At 39.2% G+C, this 25,555-nt stretch overlaps 1 protein-coding gene across 1 annotated transcript; it reads left to right on the top strand.

The window, feature by feature from the left end:
* Positions 1–2,238: 2,238 nt before the first annotated feature.
* Eif5b (eukaryotic translation initiation factor 5B) lies at positions 2,239–25,555 on the top strand. Its single transcript, XM_070300442.1, has 6 exons — positions 2,239–2,273; positions 5,268–5,344; positions 5,602–5,809; positions 5,955–6,050; positions 19,002–19,163; positions 23,128–25,555. The coding sequence occupies exons 2-6, from the start codon at positions 5,310–5,312 to the stop codon at positions 23,233–23,235; spliced, it is 609 nt and encodes a 202-aa protein (XP_070156543.1). The 5' UTR covers positions 2,239–2,273; positions 5,268–5,309; the 3' UTR covers positions 23,236–25,555.

Raw genomic sequence — 25,555 nt, 5'->3', positions numbered from 1 at the left:
CCTACCTACCTATCTACCCACCCATCTACCCATCTACCTATCTACCTATCTACCTACCTACCTACCTACCTACCTACCTACCTACCTACCTACCTACCTACCTACGTACCTACCTATCTACTTATCTACCTATCTACCTATCTACCTACCTACCTACCTACCTACCTACCTACCTACCTACTTACCTACCTACCTACCTACCTACCTACTTACCTACCTACCTACCTACCTACCTACCTACCTACCTACCTACCTACCTACCTACCTACCTACCTACCTACCTACCTACCTACCTACCTACCTACCTATCCATCTACTCACCTATCTACCTATCTGCCTGCGTCGTCGACTGTTCGCGTCACGGGCGGGCGGAAACTCGCTTCTCTTCCGCGCCGGTACGATGCAGCGAGAAAAGATGGCTCGTTTCCTCACATTGTTTCTAACCGCGGCAATATGAGCGCGGCTTGCATATGCCGGGGACATGGGAGCGGATGCGCGGATGCCCCGTGCACGCTCCGCCGCGTTCGCCTTCGCGAGCGCGTTTTTCATGAAACGATCGAGAAAAGCTGCGCATTAACGCGTTAAATCGCGAATCTCGATTAATTTCATCAAGCTTTATAACCCAAGATTATATATATAAGCTGTCCTAATATATATATATAAACTGTTCAAACCGGATGTTGTTTCAATCTTATCAGCCTCTTTGACCATTATGGAAAGAGAGATGAATTTTATGTAGCAAATTTCTTTATCGAGAAAAGTTATCATTTTCCAAGTTTTTTGCATATCTCTGCACTAATTAACTAAGAGGGATTAAGATTTTTGTGCATATTTTGAATTTTACTCGAAGATGACTTTGTCAACCATTCCTAAAGCTCAAAGCATCTTTTTTTTTTTTTTTCTCTCATTTATCGTTCAAAAATTAGCTGTCTTGAGATTTTGATAGCTAGCTAGGATCGTAATTTACTTGGATCGAATATTCGCTGCTTACGAGATGCATCTCTCGCGATGATGATGATAACCACCGCGAGTCTTTGTGCAAAAAAAAAAAAAAAAAGGCTCGTCACCGAATTTGCGAGAGGCGCAAAACATGCTTGTCCTTCAGTGACGCTAATCGTACACGCGCGCGTACGGGCAGGATATGCAGGAGGAGTAGGATGGGAGGCGAGTTTAATAAATTAGCGTTTCCTTCTTCGGCGCAGCGTGCCGCAGTTACGACAAGAGGCTAAAGAGGATCCGTGCTTCGACGGCTGGTTTTAAATGCCGGAAGCACACCCCCTCGCCCCGGTCTCCTGACCGAACCCCACCTTCGTCCCCCCCCCTCTCTCTCTCTCTCTCTCTCTCTCTCTCTCTCTGTACCGCGCGGTGGTGATTTCCTCTCGCCCCGCTTCCTCACCGTCTTACTCTTCCTCTCAACTTCCTCCCGCTTGTACCAGCGGCGTTTCTTTCGCCGGCAACATCTGCCGTGTCCGCCTTTTTTCTTCTCGTATCGGATCCCTCTTCTTCTTCTTCTCTCTCGTTTGCTCGTCTCCCCTTCTTTCTCCCGCGCTCAATTTTTTTTTTTTTTTTTTTTTTCATCACGGCATCTCTCTCGTCTTTCGCCCTTCTCCCCATTTTCTTCCCTTTTCCCCCTCTTTAGGAGCATCCGTTCTTCCAAAGCCAAGCATCGTCAATTTGCGACTCGCTACGAATTTTGATAGCGTACGGAGAAGAACGTCGAGACAAGTATGATCGTATTGTTAAAGGACTATTGTTTCCAAAGAAAATTCCCCACTCATTTATTCGATTTGCTTTTAATTCACGAGGGATTCGAAGAAATTTATTATTGAATGCACTGTAGAAATCGGTTTAAATTCAATAATTAGAAACGTTATTAGAAAAAAAAGAAACTTGACGGAAATGCAGTAATTGAATAATATATTGCCTATGTGCATATTATTTTAATTGTATGTATATGATTATATATATATATTATTATCTAAAAATATATTTAAATATTATAGTATCGTGTTGATATTCAAATTTCAGTGCACGTGCGCTTGTTGCTTTGTTTTTTAGCTTTGACATTTCACGAAACTGCATCCTGGCAATGTATAATAAATAGAACCGACGCAAATTAACGATATGTATATATATATATCTGGTGTCAGGATCGGAATGCGACGCGCACCGGAAGTTCTAAAATACACTTATCAAGAGACACACGGTAGTGTCACGCGCAGCAACAGCAAAGACGGATCGTGTATCTATACGGCGAGCCGCCGCCGAGTTGTGTGCGAGTACTTTAGATTATTGGATCTCAGTAACGACTGGACCGATCAGATTCTCAATAGGCTCAATCGAGAGCTTGTCCATTTTACGTAACAAAAGCGTCTTTATTTTACGTGCTCTATGAAGAAAAATATTACAAAATTCCAATGTAAAAATTTCTATTTTTCCATACGTCATTATAATTGTTTTGCTTCAGAATAAGAAGTTTTGGTTTTTCGGATCGGAAAGGCCGATATATTTTTACAATTTTCGTTTCTTTACAAGATGATGCGACGACGGTTGATGGTTAAACCTACAAGATATATTCGTGCGCTGATAAAGAATTTTTTAAAGCCTAAATGTGTGTATAAAAAAAAACGGTGCACTTAAACTAAAAAAATATTTAATGCATAAAAAAAACTTGGCGTAGTTATGGAATAATGTTTAATTTTATTACAATATATAAAGATATTGATAATTTTTCGTTATTACATATCATTTATCACAATTCTAATATTCCTATGGCAGTGGCAAATTTTTTTTACACTAATTAAATTTTTAATTGTTTTAGATGCGTCATTTTTATTCATACATATTATAATTGGAAAAATTCTTTATCGGAGAATATATTTTGTGGGTTCTAGAATTATATTAGTATACAAATTAATATGCACAATAAATGCAAATATATTGTACTTTGTTGCACACATAAAACAATCTTAATATTGAAACATTCTAATAAAAGAATTTTATAATATGCATAATTTTTATTCTCAATCGATGTAATTTTTTGACATCTCGGAAAGACTCCTCGCAGTGAGAAAAAAAAACTTGTTAATTTGACTAAATCTGTTCAACTATGTAATTACTTTTATTTTTTTATTTTTTTGAATATTTAAATATTTAAGTCAGATACAATGTATTAAATCTAACATGACGTATATTTGACTTAAATATTTCAATTAAAGAAATACAAAGAAATAGTAATTAATTGGACGAATTTAGACAAGTTAACAATTTTTTTCTCTTCTCAGCGCGGGAACGTATCAACCAACAACTCCATTTGTCCATTCGTTTGTATGCACTTTTCATTTCTTGATCGCCTGCCTATCAACCGCTTGATTATACCGGCTTGAGAATTGGCCCAGGTAAATAGGAGCTACCATTTGCACTTGTCTGTATACCTGCAAGAATAATTATCGTTACAAGTTACAATCGCGGAGGATGCGCGAGGTTCGCGAGGGTGCGCGCAGAGGAAGCGATAAAGACGAACTGTGTATTTGAAACGTGGGGTCATTATAAACTTTTCTTTATAAACTTCAAAATATTAATAAGTTTTACGAAAGTTTATTATTACGCGCGAAGAAAGAAGGGAAGAAATTAGATTAATTATTTATAGGAAAAAAAAAAATAATGAATAATCTATACCTACGGCGTTCTTCGGAATGTGATAAATTATATAAACTTCAATTTATTTAAGGATTGTTAAATATCAATATGACTATTAATACACATCTTAGTATAGAATGTTTTAATATTTTATTGTCCAAAAAGAAAGCTTATATATAACGATCTCGTTTATGTACCGGAAAGTAATGAACGATAGAAAGAGGGATAGAGAAAGAGTAAAAGAAACAGAGCGCGAGGAGATAAAAAGTCTGCAACTTCTATTATACTTATTATAATAGTGTGTTTAAACTTGATCGCAATTCTTAACGCAGCAATTAATCCCGTATATCGAGTATCATTTTATATACATTGGCTATATCAGCCGATGATATACAATATATCCATTTCGCAACCGGAAAACAGACGCACGAGCGTAATAAAATAAGGAACATCGGGAGATTCGCGTTGTATGGCGAATGATTGAAGCTGATATTTGCGTTATAATCTGGCAGTTGTCGGAAATATAGTCACACACGTATATATTTAATTAATTTCCTTACATCTATTCAATGAGATGTATTGAAAGTGTTTATTTATATATATATGTGTGTGTGTGTGTGCGTGCGTGCGTGCGTGTGGTGCTATTTTGAAATCATGTTTGTATATATTTTTTAAGAATAAACCAGAGTCAAATTTGTACATGTAATAAATATCGAAATAAAATTACTAATAAAGTGCCGTTGATTTGTATAACAATCGTGCAATTTAGATGCATCGAACAATGTATCGTAAAATCTTTTCAGAGATAGATTCTTGGATGAATTTTTTTGATTTTGAGATAGATTGCGGGGATCTCTTTATATATCTTGTGAAAAAAGTTAAGACGCTCGTTACACCGATCGACTTTAATTCCGACTCTATCGTGGCATTTTTTCGAGCGCGAAGAGCGGCTTTTCTCGGTAAAGCCGCGAAACGGCTCGTTTGCATCGCGCGTTTATTTCAACATGTTGCGTCGCGCGTCTCGCGTGTCGTCCCGTCTCGCTGCACCGGTACGGTCCGAATCCGGACGACGTGCATGCGTCACTGATTATTTTTGCCTAGACCAGAAGCGGGATCCGCGGTGGTTTCTCGATGGCAATGATGGCAACGATTCCGGAGATTCGGTCTCGGGATAACTAGCATAGCGATTCACAAGCGTACCGCGAAAACCCGATCCACTCGCCGTTTCTTTCTCGAAACGGTTATTCTATTTCCGAGCAAAGAGATCGGAAGATTTTTTTTTTTTCCGCAAATGTGATTACGCGTCGATGAAAAGTTATATCGTCTGTAAGAACTGGTTCGGAAACAAAGAGATGACACAAGTGCAAAATCGTTTGCGATGCGCGACCCCGGCTGTTAGATCGTTACAGCAATCGTTCTTTCCCCCTTCCGTTATGTAACAATATGCGAAATAACGTAACGCAAGAAACTATGTAATAATGTTGCCAAGATGACAGGCACACGTTGCACGCTGTCGAGCGAAATCGGAGCGACTTATTGCGTAACGACAAATCGTTTGCTATTTGATCTTATCAAATAGCGTTTAACAATCTCTCTTTCGCTAATGATATTTTTATCTTTGTTCCTAGTACTGCGGAATTCGTATCGGGCCGGTCGTCAAGAAAGATGTCATGAAAGCATCCATCATGCTGGAACATGATAGCCAGTGAGTCCACTTGGAATATACCGTCTAATTTTCCGGAATGTTAAAATGAATATCTTTTTTTTTTCTTTTTTTTTTTCGACACTTTTATTATAAAATTGAGAATCGAAATAATAACTCTCGCGAAAGGTTCCTTTAATAATTTTTTAACGTGAAAAAAGAATTCTATGCTTCTCCGATATTTTCAGTTTTCGATAATTTTCGGACTAGCCAATTGCAAGTTGAGTTTTATTGATAATCGTCGTTTCATTTGTTGACAGATACGCCACGATTCTCGCATTTGACGTGAAAATCGAGAGAGACGCCCAGGAACTGGCAGACTCGCAGGGCGTGAAGATTTTCCAGGCAGATATTATTTATCACTTGTTTGACAAATTCACCAACTACAGGGAAGAACTGAAGCAACGTAAGCGGGACGAGAACAAGCACATTGCCGTATTCCCGTGCAAGCTAAAGATTCTGCCGCAGGTACACACGTACACGTTTTACTTTTTGGTGAAACACCGCGATAAACGAGCGAAATACAATATTTACGCCGGCGTGAATTGTCATCGGCAATGTCTGTCTGATGTCGCGAGCTTTTTAACGGAGTTCCGTATAATTTGTATTTCAGTACGTATTCAACTCGAGGGATCCGATCGTGGTCGGCGTGATGGTCGAGGCTGGAATCGTCAAGGAAGGAACGCCACTCTGCGTCCCGAGCAAGGACGTGAGTTGACTTTATTCATTCTTACTTTTCTCTCTATCTATCCAAGTTTAATCGCGAATCGCAACGTGCGCCTCCTCGTATCGTTCGCATCGCATTAGAATATGAATATCGCCGAATAATTTTCACGTGTCGCGCGTGAAAATCGATAACATTATTATGCCTTGACGAGTCAATGAGACATTTTCCAATGACAAGAAATTATTCTAAAGAGATATATTTAAGAGAATAAAACTGCAAATATTATTACATTATTTTTATTATTCTCTACGAAAATAGAATACAAACGTCGGCAAAATATCTCTGCATACAAAACCGGTGCGACTTGTGTGTACAAAATATCATGTCTCGGATATATAATGGCCGGTGGCCGGAGAGATAAATGAAATTTACGTCGAAAATTAAATTTGTGCTTCTAGAAAGGATGAATGAGAATGAACGGAAGAGAGAGAGAAACGGTGATAAAAGCGCACGCGAGATCTGCGTGGAGGAATAGGACCAGTCTGGAGGATCGGAGCGGAGAGCGATAACCGAGAACTATCGGTATACGCGTAGGTGAACTCGTTCGGCGGAAATACGGCGATTCAGTTATACGCCGATTGATCGAGCGGACGTGTAAACTCGCTCTGGACCGGCTAGCATTCTTCCTCTCTCGCTCCCGATCCAAGCGAGCGAGGAGAGAGAATTCGTCCTTTTTTTTTTCGATTCTCTCTTTCCTCTCTCCGTCCCGTTCTTTCCCGTAGGAGGAAAGCCCCGGGTGGGTAGCAGCCGGCTTCTCTAGACTCTGGCCTCGCCTTACGCGGTAGCGCGCGCGAAACGTTGCAGGTTGCCTAGCCTCGAATCTCGTAGGCGTTGGCGATGCCATTAGCGGCACGCAAATTCCCGACGGACAAAAATCCGAAATGTATTCTTCCACCAACGTCGCGACGACGCACCCACGCGCTCCACGATCAATGATTTAACGCGCGTCTCGGCTCGGCTCGGCTCGGCTCGACTCGACTCGACTTGACTCGATTCCGCGCGCGATCCGTTTCTTAAGCCTTTTTTTCCGTAGATACCTTTTCGACGCTTATTCTCTAATTTAGGAAAATTATGTATTATTATTTTAAAAACGTAGATATATTACATTTCTGTCGATAACGAAAAACTGTAAAAATTTCTTTAAATGCTTACGCGCGTATGCTCTCTTCTCTCTTCTTTTGGTTATATATATAAGAAATTTTTATTAAGACATTTTTGAAACATTTTACATCAATTTTATATAATTATATTTATCGTTCGTATTATACGTGTACATGTATATGGCAATCTATGCATTGCCAATCTCATCCTTATTCAAAGATATATCCGTCCTCTCGTGAAAGTTGAACATTGCATCGGCGCGCGCGATGTGAGCTACGGCGTGTAGCTCTGGATTCGTAGGAGTCGCGATCGCGCGTAAAATTGTGCGCGAAGGGAGACGACGAGCATTCCGAGCCCTTGCGCATATAGAAAGCGGCTCCGACCACGTATTCCGGGCCCACGCGATATTCTCCGCGGGACATCGAGAGGGACTCCTCGCCCTCGCCCCCTCGCCACGATTCGAAACTCTCGCCCAAGCTCTTACCGAGATTTCTCAACATTTTCTGGCCAACGATACGCCTCGCAACGGAATGAATTCACCATGGGTGTATGATTTTTACGCAACGTCCTCTCGAACGACGCGCGAATTCCGAATGTCTGACCATTTTTTCACGAGAAAATCGACGTATATCCGGTGTCGAAAGACAAGCGTGACTGAGATTGTTTTATAAATGAATTTTTCTTAAACTTAACGTGAATTGATGAATTTTATGAAAACGACTCTTGTTCGGTTTAACTAATTTTTATGCGAATCAAGCGAGAAGAGAAGATTCTTTGCTTTCAAAAAAATATATTGCGATTTGGTTATACAATAGCTACTGGTATGGATAAAATGAAAACATTGGAAAAAGTTTAGGTATTTTGTACCCTCTCTAGTTTCTTTCTTTAGAATACGGCAAGGCTTTAAAGCGAAGTTTATACCCTTAGAATAATTTTTTAAATCTTTCAAGACTCGAGAGAAAGAGAATCGTCCGAGGTTTCCAATTCGACTACAAAACTCTGAATCGTACGTGTTTAGTTGTTGCCGAGTAAAAGCTTTGGCGAAGAAGCGTGAAAAAAAAAAACGCTTTGCGGACAAAACGACCGGCCGAGAAAGACTCGAAATTCACCGTGAAAGTTACTTCCGCCCAAACGAGCCCCCCGACGATGACCCGACGATTATCCCGAACGTATATCGAGTCTCACGAAACTCGAGTTAACGCAGGTCAGTTTGCGCCTGGATTCTCGCTTCGTCGAACAATCGGAGGCGACCGGATGCGCGTCGTCGTCGACGATGAGGAACGCGTCGATATCGCGCCGCGAAAGGAAGCGGCTTAATACGCGGGGCGGAAGAACGTGAGGTCGATACGACACGTGAGCTCGCAAGCGTCGAGCGGATTTTCACACAGCTCGCGATGCATTATTTGACAAGAGGCAGTTGATAGAGACTTTTGCACGGAGATCCGCGCGTATTCCTGAGGAAATAAATTTCGCGCGACGATCGCGATCATTGGTGGCTGTGCGAGTTTTCTTCGCGTTATCGATGCCCCTTTCTTCCTTTCTTTGATATCGTACAAGATGCATTATATATTTAAATGAAGATGAAAATTGCGCAAATCGGATTGGTACCTATTTATATGGATTCATACGCTGTTGCACGAATTTCTCGTAAACGCCTTACGGGTACAGTCTATTCTATTGTAGTAATAATTGATAATATTTTTTTTAGCGATTATATATATATATATATATTTTTTTTTAACTTTGGCGTTTTACATATGTTCTTGTTGATGTTTAAACAGTACATCAATATTTTTAAATCGTGGATATTTATTTTTGCGTGTTCAAAAATGCATGGTTCAATCTAATATGATGTGATATGTTGCTCTTCTGTGTAATGAAAAAATCGTCTGTGTCCGAAATGAAAAAATTTGATCTAATTTTATTCCAAAAGATGTTTTTTGGGATCTCATTAGGAAAGTTTGAAATATGTAACAAACAAAGTAGTGTCATTTTAAAATTAGACGTCAATCAATTTTGCTGAATCTTTTTTCGTTTTTTAAACATCAGAAAGATATTAAATATTAATTTCTTTTAATTCTAATTAGGTTTAATATCTCAAAAATATCCTACGAAATGAAACTCGACCAAATCGTTTTCATTTTAGAAAAAAAGCTAAATATCCAAGATTGAAAAATGCTGATGTACTAACTTAAACATCGATAAAAACATATGCAAAGTAACAAATAAATAAATTTTTTAATAATCTTTAAAAAAGAAATTTCTAAAAATCAATTTTTCATACTGCTAGAGTAGACCGGTTCTTAATAAATTTATTGGGATACTACTAATAGCGTCGCGCTCTGATGATTATCGATCGTGTCGTTACGTAACGCCTTACATATTGCTCTTCTCTTGGAATTTATTTCGATGTCATATGTGTCACGAGAAGGAAAGAGCCTAGAGAGCCCCTGGAGAACGCGCGTGCAACCCATCTATTAATTTATTCGCTTCCCCTCTCGCGACTCGTATCGTGCGTTATCGGATGCGCGCTCGCGCGCACATATGTACGTAGAGATACGTACATAGACATTGGGTATAAGCGTTGCGCAACGCGGCGATTCTCGATAGGCGGTTTTAACGCCGAGCGGAAATCCGGCGGATTCTTTCGGCCTGCCGTTTTCTTGCCGGGCGTTTCCTCTTTTTCTTCCCCCTCCGTTATTCTTCACATTTTTCTCTATTCCCGCCAACCGACCGATCGATCGATCGATCGATCGATCATTCGTTCATTCTGTGACGGTTTCTACTCGGCCCGATGACCCGAGAGCGTAGAGTTGGCGATAGCGCCGCACTTTTGATGCTCTCTCTCTTCCTTCCCCTCCTCTCTTTCTATGTCTCGTTGCTCGCTCGGAGAATAGATCTCGGTGCTTTTTCACGATTGGATGCTTCTGGCGGAAATAAGACTCAACTCCGTTGAGTAAAGCGTCGTCTCTTCTTCTTCTTCTTCTTCTTCATCGCGGTCCTCGCTCCGACCGTGTGTATCGCGCAACTTGTCCATTTTCTTCCGCTTCTTCTTTATCAGGCTGTTAAGTGACCCAACATTGGACCCACGTCTACTGGCGCATAATAGAATGTTAACGAAATAGATGCATTTCGTTGCAGATCGTTTACGCGCAACGTTTCTGTTTGTTATAAAAATTCGATGTAAGATACATCTTAGAATGAGATAATTGCGATTAAATTTTGCGAATCCAAAAATATTATTTGAATAGTATACTATACTTTTTTCTAAAGTCTTCTAATAGGGCTTATCTTACAGAAGCTCTTAAAAAGAAATAATGTAAATGAATTAATAGAAATTCTCTACGTTTCTCTTAATGTATAATTTTAATTAAACATTTGTGTTTTATATAAATTATAAATATATATACCCACATACATTTTGTAATTGGATATTATTAAATTTATGAAATCTTAAGACATTAAAATCATACACACGCACACGCTAACATAAGTATTCATCGTATTTACAAGATATAAAAATTAAAATAGATCAAACTCGAAGCTGAATGATTACATTTAACATCGTAATGGTATTAAGAAGGCTGTCCTGCTGTCGTCTGTCAACGTCGTGCCCATAAAGCGAAAGTTGGGAACTCGAGGAGAAGCGAGTGACCGGAGCGAGGTGGAAAAAGTAGAGAGAGAAGGAGAACGAGGCGGGGGAAGGGGGGGGAGCGGGGGGCCCTTTATCGTAGCAAGTTCAACAACACGCTATCGTGGGACGAGAAACACGATCGACGTCGCGTCGAGCGCGCACGTTCGTCTGATTTTCAATCTCTAATACCATGTCTCGTAACGCTGTTCTCGTAGAGGAAGACAGATAGAATTTTTAATGCGTACGCTCGAATGAAATCCCTGATAAACGTACGATTTTACAATTTGTCGAGGATCCTTTTTTTTTTTCAGTCGGTCTCTTCTTTCATAGCTCGGATATTATTTTTGCGTCGACGATGCTGAAAGAGACACGCGTCCCGATATTTTGGACTAGCGATCAAAAAATGTCGTGGGATACATCCTGAAAAATTAGAATAATTTCATATCTGAAATTATTATATCCAGCTCGTGTATGTGTGTGTGTGTGTGTGTGGGTGAGCGACAGGAACTAGAAACGCTTCGGTGCATACGAGTCCCTCTTCCGCCGGAAAGGCGCCGGTAACCATTCTTTCCTTCTCTCAGTCTGTCGTTCCCCTTCTTGCTTCCTCTTTCTTCTTCTTGGCGCGTATACTTGGCGCTGTGGCGAATTCGCGGCAGATAGGAATTTCAAGCCGAGAGGATATCTCTCTATCCGAGGGATATTCAGACCGCGACGTTTCGCAATTGTCCGCAATGCACGCCGTTGTTATTCCCTCAAGTATGAGAGAGGGTGCGGGGGGGAAGGGGGGGGGGGCTCCTACGCGCGAAAATTATTCTTCCTAACTTTACACTTTCTTGGCGCGAATCGTCCGAGAGTAGAAAATATATACAAGATTCCGTAAAGATCGTTGCATCATCTTTTGATTATTGATAAGCCTATGAAAGAGCGAAACACTTTTTCCGTTCCTCTCTTTAGATATTAGCATTATTTCTTAATGGCCAAAGTAGCGAATTCACAATGCTCCCGACGTATAAAGATCAGTCGAATAAAGCAAATTATACATTCGTATTCTTGAAAACGTAATAATGATCGACATACAAAGAGCACGGTATAAAAAAAAAGGGGGGGGAACGAGGGAATAATAAAATTGACGTGACTATTAAGAGGAGGAGAGAAATATGTGTATATGGTACATTATATCAGATATATGTATAAGATAAAGACGAGATCTTTTTTTTTATCTTTAGAATATTTTCTCGCGTATCTCTTATAATTCCGATATCATCGATCGGAACCGGATGCGTCGAGTTAACCGCAAAGGACCGTGCCGAAGGTTAAAAACGCTCGGTCGGCACATACCAAAGGATACTGTGCGCCCGTTTATTCTTAGCATTTGTACACCACGCTTTCCGTTTACCACTACTACGGGGAATCGAGCTAGTATCCTTGTGAAAGGACGAACGTTCCGTGTCCGCATTCGAAACATCGAAAGGGCACGGTGGCCCCTTCCGTCTAACGAGTGATAAACGGCCGGAAGGAAGCCAGAGGCGTTTCCACGAAAGCTACTGACAGGGCCGGAAGACCGAAAGATCGAAAGACGGGATGTGGTCGCCGTTTGAATGCGTTTGTACGCTATCGTACTACACACACACACACACACACACACCCCATACACATACACATCCGCAGTCTTTATATGATGTTTCTCTCTCTCTCTCTCTTCCTTTTTATCTATTCCGTTCTAAATATCGCTTCCATTCCTTCTCTATAGTCATGTTTCGTGTCCAAGTTGTTTTTGCTTTGCACGAATGAATTCTCGATTATTCTCTCTAAGAAGTAAATTATTGACATGAGTATATGCTGACTTTATTTTGCCAAATTATTGATTATAGAAAAGATATATTCCATTTCCGTTCTCTATACCTCATTTTTGAATGGTAATTTCTCTTTTGTTATTTCATAATAGATTTTTTTCAACAGAAATATCTGTAATTTTTGACTAATTAAGAATTAAAAATAGAGACTATTAAAAAATAAATTTAAACGAAGGAAATAGACATATGAAAGAGTTTTCGGTTAATTCGCTAAGTCGCTTTTAATTGTAAACTGAGGTTTATAATTTTATATAATTATATATTTACATGAAATTGATTACAAATGTTGTATAATAATTAATATCATAAACGTCTGAATGAAAAATTGTCATTTGGCCGTCGCTATGAAGGAAAGAAAGGCGTGCTACTATAGAGGAAAGAGTTTCTAGTGTAGAACGGAAGCTAAACGGGGAGGAAGAGAGAGGAGAGAGGAAGAGGCGAGTGGCCGGCCGGATACGAAGTTTCCAATGTCGGCACGGGATCGTTTTACTCGAGCTTGCGATTAATTCTGCCAACGACGATAAAAAAAACATTGGGGCGGTAAACAGCTCCGGTACACGTGGAAGACACACTTGTGTCCGTGGAACATTAAATAGTACGCGAGCGAGAGCGTTTAACTCCCGAGAGATTAAAGTACAGTATAATCGTGTCTAGTTTTAAATCTATCTAAAATTATACGCCAAACAAATATGTAATATAAAATTTCCTTTAATTATATTAATTTCATTCTGTTATTTACAATGAAAACGTTCTTTCGTTATCTCGAAAGAAATGTCGTCGATCTTTCTAAAATTCGAGAAATGCTTATCCATCTCGTATATGACGTATTTAAGGAATTATTTCAATTAGTTTACAATTAGATTTTATACTTATGATTGATAAAAAAACATTGCCACGTCAGCCTTCTTGTTTCTTTAATATAATTTTATACTTTTTATATATCCTTTCTCTCCCGTTGTCTAGAAAGCTCTTTTCAAGATGACGATAAATGCATTTATTTCCTCTCCTCGACCGTCGATCGCGACTCGAGTTTTCGATTCGAACAAAATTTCAATGTTTGCTCGTCTCTTGCGGAAGACGAGGAGGACGCGGCGCGAATCTCGATTAACGGCGTCGCAAAAGAGCGCCGACGACGCGCACGGTTAGAGAGCCGCTAACTCTCGTCGCACACGAACTATAAAGCCTTCTAAATTGGTGCGGGCCACGAAAATAGACTTCCGGTTCCCGTCTCGCGCGCGCGCGCGCGCCTCGTCTCACCCCGCGACTCGCGACATGCCGCGTCTGCTATCTAGTATGCCAAGAACGATTCCCTCCCCCTCGTTTCGCCTATATCTTGTCGCGCACACTCGCGAGAGATACGGCCACGCGAAAGCTATACGTAAATATTGCATCTGCGAAAATAATTCCAATTTGCGAAAAAGACATGGAAGGAGACTGTTGCTTTGCCACATCAATATTTATGATGATACTTATAAATCCGCGTGTATTATTATTGTAGATAACGATATCTATATGGAAAGGAAGAAAATTACAAAGGAATAGATTTTACAATCTAGCTATAGCTAGATGTAAATTAAGCTTGCAAATACAATTTCAATATTCATCGTACGTATATATATGTATAATAAGTGAAAATAATTTCAATATAAATTTTATGCGAGAGGAAGGAAATCTTTGTGAAAAATGTTGTCTTTAAAAGAATCTTCGACAGAGTCATGTATAGCCAAACTATTGTATAATATAATCAAATTGCAAAAGTTGCAAAGTTGCAGAAATGTTTAATCTTTTATATATATTCCTTCACGCGCATCTCGTATACAACGCACGTATAGTTATAAATTATAATACACACCCGCTATACGGTCCAAGTTGCGAAAGCTGTATCTACTCGCGGAATAAATGATTCCGTCATATTCGAATATGCGCATGTCGCGCAGATAATGATCTTTGCATCGCCACGTGGATCTTGCGGTGACGCGACACACGTACACATAGATGCAACTTATGTAATTTAACGTGTTTTTCGCAGAATGAAGCTAGTCCCTTCGGCTAGGCGATGCAATTGCATCTCTGTGGTAGTTGCATCTCCCATTTCGTGCCTGCCGAGAAAGGATCGGCCTTCGAATAGCGTGCGCACTTTTGTGCCAAGGTCGAGGCTCGCTTTACTTCTTTCTAAGAATTCCTCTCTTCTTTCTTTGTTCTAGGTAATTTCTAAGCTCTTCTCAAATTATCTCTCTGCGACATTTTTATTTTTCGTACCGATTGTTTTCCCCGCTACATTTTAGCTTTTTCTCTGTAAAAACTGTTCTTGGAAAATTATGTATTTAATTTTGAGAGCTTTCTCCGCAGCCGTATATTGGATCGCGACTCTGACGTTTGCTTGAAAACGAGAATGATAAATGAAAAAAAATATAATGCGTCATGCGACTGATTTCAAGATTATTAAATTAATCAACACTTTATATTTTATAATTATTAATAGCATATCAAAAATTAATATATTTCTCGCGAATTATTTTTGAATGATAAATCCTTTAACGAGATTCGAATGAGATTTCAAAATTATTCGACTTTGCACGTGCAGCCAGACGCAAAATCGTAAAAGTTATTAATGCGTATGTCAAATGCAATGAACATATCGATAAGCATATGTAATGGTAGAGCGAGGGCTTATCGAAGAAACTGCGACGAACGAGTGGGTGTCGGCACGAACAGTTAGATAGTTTAGCATCGGAGGACGAACGGAGATAAGGCATGTGCACGCTTTTCCGTTTCATCTTTGTCGTCGCCAATCGCCCGACAGAGCCCGCAGGGCTCTTCTTCGCCCACGTGGCGCAGCGCGAGAGAGATCCTCGTGTCGTCTCTCCAACACTTGGAACGAGATAAATCTAAAGTGGACGGTGTATGTCCGGGCCCACGCGTCTCGCATCCAGGTCCAGCTTTGAATTTAAGCGAGAAAGAGGAAGAGAGAGAGAGAGAGACAACGAAATACCTATCCGTCGTTCTTGCCTCCTCTCGCGTTCTATTGAAACGTTTGTCGTAAAAGGTAAAGCGCGCCGATAACATTCGTAATGGCTTCCGTAATTTCAGGAGACGAGAGCCGAGTTATATCTGCGCGCGGCGGTGACCAGATTTTTAAGCTGTAAAGCTGTCAAGTCCCTCGCGGGCTCGGGATAATCCCCATTTTTTTTTTTCAGAGAAAAGAAACGATAGAGGCTTTTAATGCGCCACAGTCGAGGAGTATCTAAATACCGTAGCGGAAAGTCTTTCGCTTCAGTGGTCAAAATTATTTTTTTTATTTTTAAAATATATAGAAATCTTTTTAGCGACGATTAAAAATTGTATCGCTTGCGAATATGCACGATCAAAATGATTATTCATCTAACTATTGAAACTTTAGTCGAACGTTTGTGACCTCGGGTCTTTTCAAAGTTCTCAGTAACAGAGGAACGAAAGAAACAACAGTCGTAAAACACGTCGCGTAATGTTATATATACATCTGAGAGATGAAAAATGAGAAGATGGACGGTACGAAATTAGCGGTCAGAGTCCTTCGACAGTCCCGACGTCCCGACAGACTTTATCTTAAAACCTCGAGCGGTTAAGAGAGAGAGAGAGAGAGAGAGAGAGAAAGAGAGAGAGCGGAGCCCACAAGAGAGAGGATTGTGAAGAAAAGCGAAGGAAGGGCGGAGAAGGTCGAGACGGAGGACGAACAAGGTTCGTTTGCCCGCCTGCACACGTGCACCTATATGGTAATTCCTTTCGGCCGCGGCCGAGTGTCGAGAATTTGACGACGGGGATACGCCATAAAAATACGCCCGACTCGGCCAGAAGAATATATCGAGGAACATGCACGGCACGGGTGAACGGACGATCGTATATCCTTTTTTTTTTTTTTTTTTTTCGCGTCTGAGCCGATTAACTCCAACACGCGCGCCCATGTATATTTGTCATTTTTCAGTATCGCCTTTAATTATTACACTTGAATATATATAATTTACACGAAAGTGAAAAAAATATGCATTCCAAGGTGACACGGGGTGCGGTAAAAAAAAAAAGATTCATTTTCATCTATCTTAACGTTGGCAAAATTAAATGACAAAACTTCAATTGTCGTATGTATACGGATTTCAAGAGGAATTGTTGTAGACATGGATGCATATTTTCAACAATAGCTTCTTTTCTTTTACGTTCAATATACAGTAACTCGAGAAATTGATCGAGTATTTCAAAAATTCTAAAAAAGATTATAGTAAAAAATATATTTTGTATTTTTGTATTTTTCTCCGATGATATGCGAGTTATAAAAATCTCTTTTTACATACTTTGTTCTTTTTTTTTTCTTTCTCCTTTTTATTTTATTAAAAAAACTTTGATAAATTTTTTAAAATATTTGATTAATTTCGTAACTGTGTATATAATTTTGAAATTTCTTTCCAACCATTCATATCACTAAAATTATAGATAATTTTATGTAAAATTGAAAAAAAAAATAGTTGTAGGAAATTTAAAAGAATCGCGATTCTTGGATCTGGATAACTTGTATTTGTTTATCGAGATTTTATACTTTATGACATATATACATTTGCGGTATTTTGTCGTTTAAAAGCATTGCCCCTCGTTGGCTATTGAACGTTCGCGGGGGGATACTGGGTGTCTCGTTCGACTAGCCGCGCGGTTGAACGAACGTATCGCTCTCTTGGCGTATGTTTCAGGATACAACATCGGCCGGCCATTGTCCACCTAACGATAACGTTACTTATTCGCTTCGTGACTGTACGCGAATTCGCGATCTGTATCGCGATTATGTCAGTTTTGTTTCGTCAACCGCGATTTTCAACATCTTTCTATTTCGCAGCGATTGAGAGAAAAGCTTTCAAAATGAAATATTTGTGCAAAACTATAGTTTCCTTTACGATTCCTTTCCACTCTTTCTCCTTCAAATATCATACATATGTATACACAATTAATATAGTTACGATACGGGATAAACATTACATAATATTTCGCGTCAGTGTTTTGCGCGATAATAGACATTTACAAATTATAATTATATCGCCGACAAGGGGAAGAGAAAGAAAGAGAGAGAGAGAGAGAGAGAAAAACTTGCGAAAAGTGCGAATTGTTTTAATCACGACTGTTCGCGCTTGCAAATTCTCTGAACGCAATCGCGTTTATTCAGATTTGTCGCCCACTTTGCGCTGCTCCCGCTCCCGCAACCGCAGGTGTATCGGAGCAACACGATCAGCGTTTTTTTCGTCTATATAACACTGTTAAACAACGTGTCCCGAGATTTTTTTTTTTTTTTTTACATTAGTTGTGGCAAAAACGAGAAAAGGATAGGTAAAGTAAACAGCTAGCTCATTTTTGAATGAAACTCTCATCTTTTCTCTCTCTCTCTCTCTCTCTCTGCCTCTCTCTTAAAATATTTCGCGCATTATTGCCTTAATACTCGGGATAATCGGGATTAAAATTTGACTGAAAATCCCAACAAGCGGTCGTTAAATCTTTGGCGGGATATTTGCAAACATCCTGTAACATCGGTCGTCAACTTACTATGTCGATCTACGTATATGAGAAGAAGGGGTGAAGGGAGAGAGAGAGAGGGGGAATATACTGTATCTCGCCTGTATCTACTTGGTTCACGAATTTTCGCTGACATTCTCGACGAAAATGCGTACTCATGTGTCTCGGTGGCGGGACAGACACGGCCCAGCACGACACGGTACCGGCAGTGCTACTCAGGTATACTCGGCTGTCTCGACTTCCGGTCGCGGTAAAGGTGTGCCTAGGCGTAGAGTTATACCCACGCGACCAGACACGGACGGACGATCGATGGCGGAAAAAAAAAAGAAAAGAAAAGAAAAAGTCGCGCTACCATAAGCTTCGTTATGTCGCGGCGAGACCCGTTTCGGTAGATCGTGCCTTTAAATCAGGTTCGGGCATTCGGTACGATGCTAAATCCAAGTGTACGCACACGTGAACGAAGTAGCATCGTATTACTACTGGGGGATAGGGAGCAAAAATGACAGCAGGCTTTCGGATCCCTTCGTTTTCAATTGTTTCGTCGAGATCATAAATCTAAAAATGATTCATTATTTTTGCATTGGCAAATTTTCTTTTCTTTATATATTATATTATACGAAATAAAACAACTTTTTTTTAAGAGATGTATTATTTCGAAATTGTTCGGTTCTTGTTTTCCAGCGTATGTATAATATAGTGCTTTTTTTTATAATTATAAATTATAAATTGTCACTTGTACGTAAAATTCACATTAAATATGTATAATACACACGCATATAATGCGAATATTTATCGCTATCGTTCAATTTATCATTTCAGTTTGTTGATTTGGGCATGGTAACTAGCATAGAGTACAATCATAAGTCTGTGGAATCGGCAAGGAAAGGTCAAGAGGTTTGCATCAAAATTGAGCCTGTACCGGGAGAAGCGCCGAAAATGTTTGGCCGTCACTTTGAAGCGAAAGACTTTCTCGTTAGCAAGGTAAGTGCGTTAGCTATTAGTTTGTCAATTTATTTACTTTAAATATAAAAAGAAATTATAAGACGTGATTATATAATTTGAAAGAACAAATTTTTCAAATTTCATAGTCGATTGTCGTCATATATTATAAAAATGATAGAAAGATAAATTTTGCACCAATTTTGCACGCGTCTCGTTAGTAATCGATTCAACCTTAATTATAATTAAATTTGTTATACATTGTTCAAATATTATTTTGACACATTAAATCGATAAATTCCAATTATAATTCTTGATGATTTTAATTCTTTCACACACATCGAATAGCGTATTATTTTACTCGCGTTAGACCACGCAAAACTGAGAAACGCGCGTTTTCGCCTTGACGCGAATTCGACTTGTTGTTAGTATGCGAGACCTAGATCGAAAAAGGAAGATGAACATCCGGCGGCGATCGCCCGTCCGCCGTCGGCTTCCGGCCTTCGTAGAAGCTCGCTATCTTCTCCCCTCGTTCTCTCCCCTCTCCCTCTCCCTTTCTACTCTTTTTCCTTTTTCGTCTTCCTCCTTCAGGCCGGAATATCGATTACAAATCGACGAGAGACTCGGCCTTGCGCTCGTTCGGAAACTTTATTCTAACGTTCGTACAAAATCCTTTACTTCGATAATTATCATACATATATACACACATACTCACACACACACGTATGCTCATTCGGCAACGATTTATTATTCGAATCATACAGAGTAACGCGTCTGTATATGGACCGAAATATAATATCACAGTTTTATCTCATCTCTTTTAATATCTCGATATGTTTTAAGCTTTAGTAGATATCACATAAACTTGGTAAAGTATTGATATTTCGGAATCTATACAATATGATTCGATTTAAAAAAATTAAAGAATTTATATAAGAGTTTTAATTATATCACTTTGTGATATAAGTGTCTGTGCTAAATAAAGCTTTTATTTTTCATATTCTATTATTATACGCAGCCTTTACGGTTCGGGAAAGAGTGATGACAAAGTTTATGCAAATAGGCATGTCTTTTCAAACATTTTGATAAAACGAATGTAGATGTTTAATCGTAAAATAATATTAATGAATATAATATTATAGATTATAGAACCAAAAAAAAAAAAAAAAAAAAATAGAGAGATAAAAATTTGAAAATTTCATTTCATAAATCTAAAAAAAAAAAATTGACGCATAAAATATATTAATTAATTAATACAAAGATTACATTAATATGTAAGGATGAATAAAGATCTAAAATGGGGAGCTGAATGGATCATATTTCAATTACTCCATCGCCGTTACATTATTCTCGAGGAAATGTGCGTAAAGACTGTTGCGATCGTTAATTAAGACGGATGTTTCGTAGGCTTCTTCCCCTGTGGGAAACTCTACCGGGCATCTTTTCTTCGGCGTTTCAAACCGACGTCCCATCTTTATTCTTTCTTCCTTCTCCCTTCTCTCGTCCCTCCTTACTTCTCCGCTCCCCCCCCCCTCTCTCTCTCTCTCTCTCTTCCATTTTTTCCTTCTTCTTTCCACGGGTCTGTTCTATCGTCGTGCTTCAAACATCTTCCTGCGCTTTGGTAGGCAAGCGGAAGTCGTCGTTACCGTTTGGTTCGTGGAATCAGTTCCGGAAGTATCTTGTTCCCACGATGATTCTCTCGAAGCCGTTGTTCCGCCAACGTGTCGACTCGCGCTTGAAGCGAAGCAAACGCTTTTGCTTTTATTCGCTTAAAAATGTTTCAAACAGATATGAGGCGAGAAATGACGAATAAAGCGATGCTGACGCATTAATTCTTTTACTTTAACGTATGAGAGACGAATGTATAAAAGAGCATTTTCTACATTACGGCTAAAACTTGTGCTTTTATAAACGAGAGTTTATCTGAGAAGCGAAAAATATAAGCAGCGAATACAAATCAATGTCCAATTGAATAACTGTGTAGTATCCCCAATAACTGTGTATCTGAAATTAATTAATTGTGTAACTTAGTCGTCTGGACAGTGCGATGACATTTATAGGAAAATATTACAAAATATATATAGGAAAAATAATTTATACGTACAAAATATATCCAGATGAAAACGCTCGGTAGTAAAAACTAGTAGTATAAAGTCCATTTTAAATTACAATTAAACAACAGAATTTAGGATGTAGTTTTATTTACGTTTTGTGCGCCGTGTGTTTCGATGCGTGTTCCGATATATATGTATATACTTGTATTCTGATTCCTTAAAACTGTTTTTCATATTACACGACATATAAAGTTATAAAAAAAATTCTATCGTACGAATTATGGGATCGTCTAAAATGAGCTTGAAATATAAAAGGAAATGCAGGATGTTTTTTTTTTTGCTTCATACTTGTAGTTTGAAACACAAATGTTTTCACTCCTGCTTTCAGCATAGAACATTTGCTTCGCTTGTTTTGCATCAGGCATAATATTTCTCGGCTTACTTTTCTCGCCGCATCTCTCAAAGATGCGTTTATTTATTCGAACACGGAAATAGTTCGTTCTTAATCGTGGCGCGAGGAAGCGAAGAAACTGGATCACGGAAATTTGCGTGAAACATCTTAACGGCGCTGCAAACGTCTTGCTCTCAAAAATTTCATCGTTTATAAAAACAATAGTTTTCGAAGGAATATTAGCATCTCTTTTTCCTCTCTCTCTCTCTCTATCTCTCTCTCGTCAATCGATTCGGCACGATCGTGCGCGATCTTATCGTGCTTTTTCGTCACAGAGGCCGAAATTGCATAATAACATCCGAGAGACGCGTAATCGCGATCACGGATTTCGCGTGAAAAAGTTAAATCTTTAAATTAGTTTTGCGCCTCGCGTCGTCTGTGAAATTTTTTATGATTACCGCGAACTGTTGTATATTCAACGTTCCGCGTACTTTACGAGCGATAATACGGACGTAGGTGGGGAAACGTGGAAAAGGGAAGGAGGGAGCGAGGTGAAGAGCGAAAAAGAGAGAGATGGTAAAGCGGTGCCGTATAGAGAACAGAGGAAACAGAGAGTCAGAGAGAGAGAGAGAGAGAGAGAGAGAGAGAGAGAGAGAGAGAGAGAGAGAGAGAGAGAGAGAGGCAGGCAATGTGTACGGGAAGAGGAGAGAAGGAACGAGAAGGGGCGTGGCGGGAGGCAGGCGTCCTCAATAGCTGCGTAAAACCACCATTGTGACCGATCCATGAATGAAACGGGACTTCCGGCCGGGAGTGGGGGCGGAAACAGTTGTGAAGCGTTACGTTTCCGACGCTGGTGTACGCGCGCGCGCGCGCGCGCTTCACTTCTCTATTTGCGAAAAGCGTCACACGTGAAAATTACCCACGGTTGCCGGCCGGCACACGTTAAAAAGACACGCACTCTTCGAAAACGCCGCAGCTGCCGCGATTACCGCCAGAGTTGTTGCTTTATCGAGATTTCGCCTTCGACACATCGCCTACCACGTCACACGAATGACGCTTGTGTTTCCGTTGTACAGCAAGCTGCGTCATTCGATTATGTAACATGTCGCGCTATATTTTTTTCCCTTAAAGCGCTCATGGATGAGTAGCGTCTACAATCTACTCTCGAAATTATATTCGCGCTCGAAAAAATTATCTCCGATTTACGAATTATATATAAGAGTTTTCAAGTAATTTTTATAGCATGCCTAAATGCTAAATATCCGCGAGCGTTACGGGACTCTCTCAAAGAGAAATAGGGAATAACATTATAATATAAAATATGTAAGAGTAAAAATGCTTTTATTATATATAAAATCAGTGTTTATATACGTATAAATTAAAATGCATAAATTTCCGTTTCAGTTCCTTTTAAATAATAAAACGATTGAGAGAGGAGAATCTACTTTATCATTTAATTACAAGCCGAAAGTTTGTAATTATATCGTAGATTTTCTAGTATCCGATAACGATTTTCGTAATAATACGATTAACTATAGCGCCATTTTTTAAACTGTTACAGATAAGTCGGCAGAGCATAGACGCGTGCAAGGAGTACTTTAGAGACGATCTGTTGAAAACCGATTGGCAGCTCATGGTGGAACTGAAAAAACTCTTCCAGATACTCTAGGATATGATGAGTATTACGGCAACGACATTATCCTAGGACCTCTTGCTTTTCCGGCGCCTACTTGGCAAAAAGATCGGATCGTCAATGAGTTTCGCGATATCGCAAATTGGAACGGACGCCTCTTGCATAGTCGTCGAGTCGTCCCAATCGTCACAAGGATATTATAAAATATGCATCTACACTGGAAATTATTCTTCCTTCCAATTTCGGATCGACGCTTCTTCCATCCTTCCATGCTTCCGCCGACGAAAGCATCCGGCGTTTAGACTTATGTTGAAGAACATGCCACGAAAAAGGATGCGAAGACTATTTCAAACTCGCCTACGTCCTAGACATGAGCATGCTCGATTCGCAAAGTCTCGAAGACGATCGATGAAGGAGTTGCGATCATTGGATTCGGCAATTGCATTCGGAATATTTACATTTACAGAGTATCGCGAAATAGTACACTCTCATATTCTATCAACGACGAGAATGAAGAAAAGGTAAGGTAAAGCCGTTGCGTCGAAGCTTCTTGGAAATGCGCGATCGCGAAAAGGAGAGAGAGTCACTCCGGATGGAATGTCGTGGGTGGCAACGGCGTTGTAGATACGTGGAAAAGCGCAGATACAGAAGGAGGAGAGAAAAAGAGGAGGAGAGAGAACGAAAAAACACTATAATGAAAACTCTAATGAATGAAAGAATCGTACGAGAACCTTATGTGTTTTGTATATGTAATCTTTGTATAAGACAAGCAAAGTAAATATATACTGCGACCGGAAAATAAAGACTACGTGCTTTCGCAGAAAAGGGGAATAAAAAAAAATATATATATATATGCGCCGATGCTCTCATTCATTATTGTGCCATTCTTGGTCTCCGGATATCACTCCCCATCAAGTTTTCATCGTTTCACTCAAGATATATATCTGATATGCTCGCAATTATCAGTAAGTATATCCCCTCATGTTTTAAAAATAAATTCTATATATTTTCGTGAGAAGACTTTTTTACAATGATATATTGTACTGCGGATATTGCAATAGTTTATCAAACTCAAATTTGTCTTCAAACGGCCGTCTCTCAATTTTGATGCGATTTGATGAATTTGTAAAACAAACGAAAATCTTTGAGGAAATGAAATTCTTGACAAGAAAAGTATAATTTTGTTTTAACGTCTAATCAGAAACGCAAAGATGAAAAATATGTTCTTTTTTTTTCTTCTTCTATAGAACAAGTTTACACACAGGAAAGAAAAATATTTCCACAAAAATAAACATCTTGCTTTGGTATGCGCGAGAACGGAAAAGCAAACATTTCAGGGGAATAGGACATAAATAATTTAATATGCAGTCTGATATAAAATAAAGATAATTTTTGTCTCTATTCTTTCACAATGACAACATAACCGACGTTTATATTTATTTAAATATCCGCGCCCTGCTATCCATCGAAAACTATCGAAACCAAATGTGCGTAAATACAATAGAAATGAAAAAAATCGAACAGAATTATTTTCAGGAAAAAATTCATAGATTTAAGGATCCTTTTTCCGCTTCTTGAATCATGTGATCGCATGTTCCTTTATATTATTAAAACATTCGGCGATACACCCCGATCGTGGGAACACGCGTTTTTAATTGGCCGAGAGTGGCAATAACGCCGGAAAGAAACTCGAGAAATAAATCGACGACGACGACGAGAAAGATGACGACGATGACGTGTAACGTTACGCAGTAACGTCGTAGATCGCGTATCATTCTCAAATTCTTCAGAACTCTCACCCTCCTCTTTTTTTTTTTTTCACGCCGCCGGAAGTGACAATAATAGGATCTTGCAGGCGTGTGAGATCGATTGTGTGCGCGGAATCGAGAAACACGTCTTCGTAGTCGCTGCAACTCGAAACATATTCATTTACGTAAGTCATATAGGTTTTAATCGGATTTACCGATACGATTCCGTCTCCGTCGCTCTCTTACGCATATTATTTTACATCGATACGTGCTTGCCTGTATAATTATCGAAGGATACAAAGCATCGGTCAATGCAAACGAACGATAACGTGAGATAAATTTTAACGTATTCTCGAGTGCCCATCAACATGGGTAATAAAGGTGACTTTGGCGAATAAGGAAGATGTGGCGATATATTTATAATCGATTATCTATATATAGAAAAAAATATTTTTGCCATCTATTTGCATTCTTTAAAGCTAAATTGTTTCAGTATAAAATATATTTAAAATCAATTTCTTTCGGAGGAAAATCTTTAATTTAAAATTGAAACAAGTTTTTTATTATCTTTATTATATTTCTATTATTACACTATCTATTCGATTATA

Source organism: Polyergus mexicanus, unplaced genomic scaffold (genome assembly GCF_030449975.1).
Source record: "Polyergus mexicanus isolate NDT 795.1 unplaced genomic scaffold, iyPolMexi1.0 SCAF_8, whole genome shotgun sequence".
NCBI classification, from domain to species: domain Eukaryota; kingdom Metazoa; phylum Arthropoda; class Insecta; order Hymenoptera; family Formicidae; genus Polyergus; species Polyergus mexicanus.
This window is presented reverse-complemented; position numbering and strand designations above follow the sequence as displayed.